This window comes from Oncorhynchus keta, chromosome 34 (assembly GCF_023373465.1).
Source record: "Oncorhynchus keta strain PuntledgeMale-10-30-2019 chromosome 34, Oket_V2, whole genome shotgun sequence".
NCBI lineage: Eukaryota > Metazoa > Chordata > Actinopteri > Salmoniformes > Salmonidae > Oncorhynchus > Oncorhynchus keta.
In genome coordinates, this window is record NC_068454.1 from 36,159,621 (window position 1) to 36,163,288 (window position 3,668).

The 3,668-nt window shown below is 39.1% G+C and overlaps 1 protein-coding gene across 1 annotated transcript; it reads right to left on the minus strand.

Annotated features, from left to right (window-relative positions):
* Positions 1 to 354: 354 nt before the first annotated feature.
* On the minus strand, positions 355 to 2,732 carry LOC118367020 (transcription factor Sox-21-B). Its single transcript, XM_035749947.2, has 2 exons — positions 2,442 to 2,732; positions 355 to 2,235 (listed from the first exon to the last, which is right to left on the minus strand). Exon 2 carries the CDS (start codon positions 2,211 to 2,213, stop codon positions 1,482 to 1,484), a length of 732 nt encoding a protein of 243 aa, XP_035605840.1. The 5' UTR covers positions 2,214 to 2,235; positions 2,442 to 2,732; the 3' UTR covers positions 355 to 1,481.
* Positions 2,733 to 3,668: the final 936 nt, after the last annotated feature.

The window sequence follows — 3,668 nt, forward strand, 5'->3', positions numbered from 1 at the left end:
TAAGATAAATACAATGCTATTAGTTGTGTTTTGTAATTGGACGCTGGCACTTAGATCTAATTCAGGCCCTGTTTTATACCTCAAAGAGATGCCTGTTCTGCAGGCCCGAAGAGCTCACTTTTTTTTACTGGGAATAGAGGGTTTAAAAGAAACCCACTCAGTTGTATCTTCCTTCCTATTCACGATTAAAATTGTGATAAATCAGGCTTTGGCTCTTGATTACAATGGTTTGATTTAGATTTCCGAGTAATGCTATTCAAAACACGAACAAAAGCGGCCTTTGGAGGATACCTTACACTTCACCTGGACTGACCACATCAGGGCAATTCAGATAAAAATCTTGTTAGCAATTCAACAAGAACTACAGCGATTCTTTCTGTTTGTCCGCATACGCTTTATTATAATCCTTTGTTCAACAAATGAAAAGAATAGCATTTAAGAGTTTAAAGTACATGTAAGTGGTGTTAAATAAAACACAAAACAGACAACTTCATTAAGAGTTAGTAAAGACGAATGATGCTCCTTATGCACGTAAATGCACAAGTCTCAAGAATCAAAAATGATCAGTGATAATTTTGTGTCTTGCCAATGTTGACAGAAAGGCGAACGATTGTAGTCGAATTAAAAAACTTTTGGGCTCGTCATTCTTTAAAATAAATTACATTATATAAGCACTTCCTATTTACTGTGCAAATGTTACAGGACAAGGTATGTCCTCTGTTCAATCGACAGGGTCACCATAATCATTCCACTAAACAATAAATAGTACAGACATCTATAAAACAGTGTTTAAAAACTCAAAATATACACTGGATTTCTAATCAAACAACCCAGTCAGTTCCAGGCCCTATCTCAAGCACTAGCCTAATGGCAAATTAACTATTAGCATCATTTATCTGTACACATTTACAGGCTTATGTCATTCTGATTGAAACAAGAAAGCCAGACGGACAAACAATTATCATTCCTTCTTGACCAACAATATAAATCATAATAGCCAGTGATTAGACTCTTTAAACAATATTGAATTATCAGGTACAATATATGAAGAAAATTATGGCCAGTTCGTGTTTACCTATATCTGATTTGTTGTGGGATGCAGTAAACTAGGCCTACTTGATAACAACAAGTCAAGCAGGTGCATTTGCAACAGATATAAATCAAATATGGTACCTTTCAAATGAGTATTCACATTGACACGGGCAAATAGATCTCCTACCCTTTTCCTCCCCAGTTCAGTATTTCTGCCATCCTTTTGTTCGGACCCTCTGGGATTTGCCCGGAGATGTATGAATATTAGTTTAGAGAGTTCGCTATATAAGAATTACCTTCGATAAAGGCATTAATCAATATACATACACATGTGATATCTGAGACAACGAGCACTTCATCACATGTACAAGTTTGTGCATGCATAATAAACTCTTGCATGAATATTTTTTTCTTCACATTTAAACGTCTCCTAAATCCAATATAGGCTATCATAATGCCGCTGCATATGCAGGGTAGTCAAGTTGAGGTTTGCCCATGCCAGGCAGCAGGATGTAGGCTAGCGGTGGCTGAAGACCCGCAGAGGGCCAGCCCGTACAGTTACAGGGGATCATGTAGCCTGGGTTGCCCGGGGCTGGATGAGAGTGAGTGTGAGTGTGTGTTCCACCAACACTACCAGTTCCAGAGAAAGCCGTGCCACCAGGATACCCCAGAGATGGGTAAGGAAACGATGGAGAGGAAAGCTCTGACATCTTCGACCCGAGGTCAAAAAATGAATAGGGGTTCGTGGTCATGGACGGGTTGAAGAAGACTCTCGCTGCTGCGGCCGCCGCTGCCGCTGCAGCCTTGTCTGGGTTCCCTAATAGGGACTCGTGAAGCGCTCCATGAGATAGACCGCTAACTTTAAGCGCGTCGTGCTCTCCAAGATTGTAGGGCACTGGGAAGGCAAACTTGTCTTTTTTCATCAGAGTCTTTGGCTTCCGCCTAGGTCTGTATTTATAGTCAGGGTGTTCCTTCATGTGCATGGCTCTCAGTCGTTTAGCTTCGTCAATGAATGGCCTTTTCTCTGACTCGGTGAGAAGTTTCCACTCCGCTCCCAATCTTTTGCTGATCTCGGAGTTGTGCATTTTTGGGTTCTCCTGAGCCATTTTTCTTCTCTGAGCTCTGGACCAAACCATGAAGGCATTCATCGGGCGTTTTACGTGATCCATTGGTTTAGACATGTTGGTACAAAATACTTTTGGTCTGAAAAGGTAAATATCACAGACAATATGTCAAGTCTCTTTATAATATTTAGTGACAGTATAGTCTCAGTTTGCCTAACTAACACACGGTAAAAAGTTACATTGGCCTACATATATAATACAACTAAGTAATCCAATTAAATATATTTCGCAGAAATACATTAGTGTGAGATAAAATGTTTCAAAAAGTATATTTCCTTTACTTACGTAAAATATCAGTGCTTCATCACACCGTAGTAAGATATCCGTTTTGAAAAGAGCAATGCGCAGCGTTCTGATGAGAAACTCTATAAAAGTTAGGTTTTCTGATGCATGTTGATATCCGACGAGGACAATATAGCATCGAAGACAGAAGGCAATATATCTAGAGCTGCAGTTCTTATCTTGTTTTGCTGCTATCGCCAGAGACTGTTAACCGCCACTCAGCACTTGAATCCAGCGTTTACGCAAATGGTTGATAACTCCGGGCTGCTCCATGTGAAATAAGGTTTTCAGAGGCAGGTAGTGAAAGTGCCACAGGAGCATGCGCAGTACGTCTAAACACACACAGCGCTCTTCTAATCCCACCCTGAGCGCGAGGAGGACCAGGGACTCGGAGGAAAATGCATCACCATATATTTGGCTGTAGGATATCCTATATGCCCTTTATAGTTAAGTTAATCGTGCAGGTCTTTAAAGCATATTATCATAAGGATAATTTATCCATATTATCATAAGGATAATTTATCACGATATATTATTACATTATAATAAATATGTAATTATTATTACTAATGCAAACCTTTTTGTTATTGTAAGTATTCATTTTAGTATAGTTAGACATATTCAGGTACATATACATGACTTGCAACCAACAGTGAACGGTTCCTGAGAAGTGTTGTCTTGGCCTAGCTTTAGTAATTCACCAAGCACGTTGAAAACGTATTCCAAGATATACAGTAAGTTTCAGATGACTAAGAGCATGAGGTTTCCATAAATTAAATTAAAGTTTTTTAAAAACAATTGATTGCATAAGACGCTCATTGACAGGGGAAAGAGCGGTGGTGATAGGAAACGTGAATAGGCTCTACTCTCTTGCTTCTCTCACTCTCCCTCTTCCCCGACTGCACACTATTTTATTTCTAAATAACTTTTGTCTTTACTTGTTATTTGATCTAAATAACCTACTGTTGCAGTCTACGATGCAATGGCTCTTACTACAATAGCCTATATTGTCATTTCATCTCTTCCTGAATGGTCTGTCCCATGCTCCATCAGTAGTACAAACATTACACAAATGTTATACGTCTAGACGCAAGATAACGCGGTAAAGAATGTCTTCTTTAATTTTCTGATATTGTGCAAAAGCATTTTGTCATAAATATGCCTAAATACAGAGGAGGGTAGAGTGTCTCTAAACGTGCTTGGTGAAATTAATTATTTTTCCTGAATTCT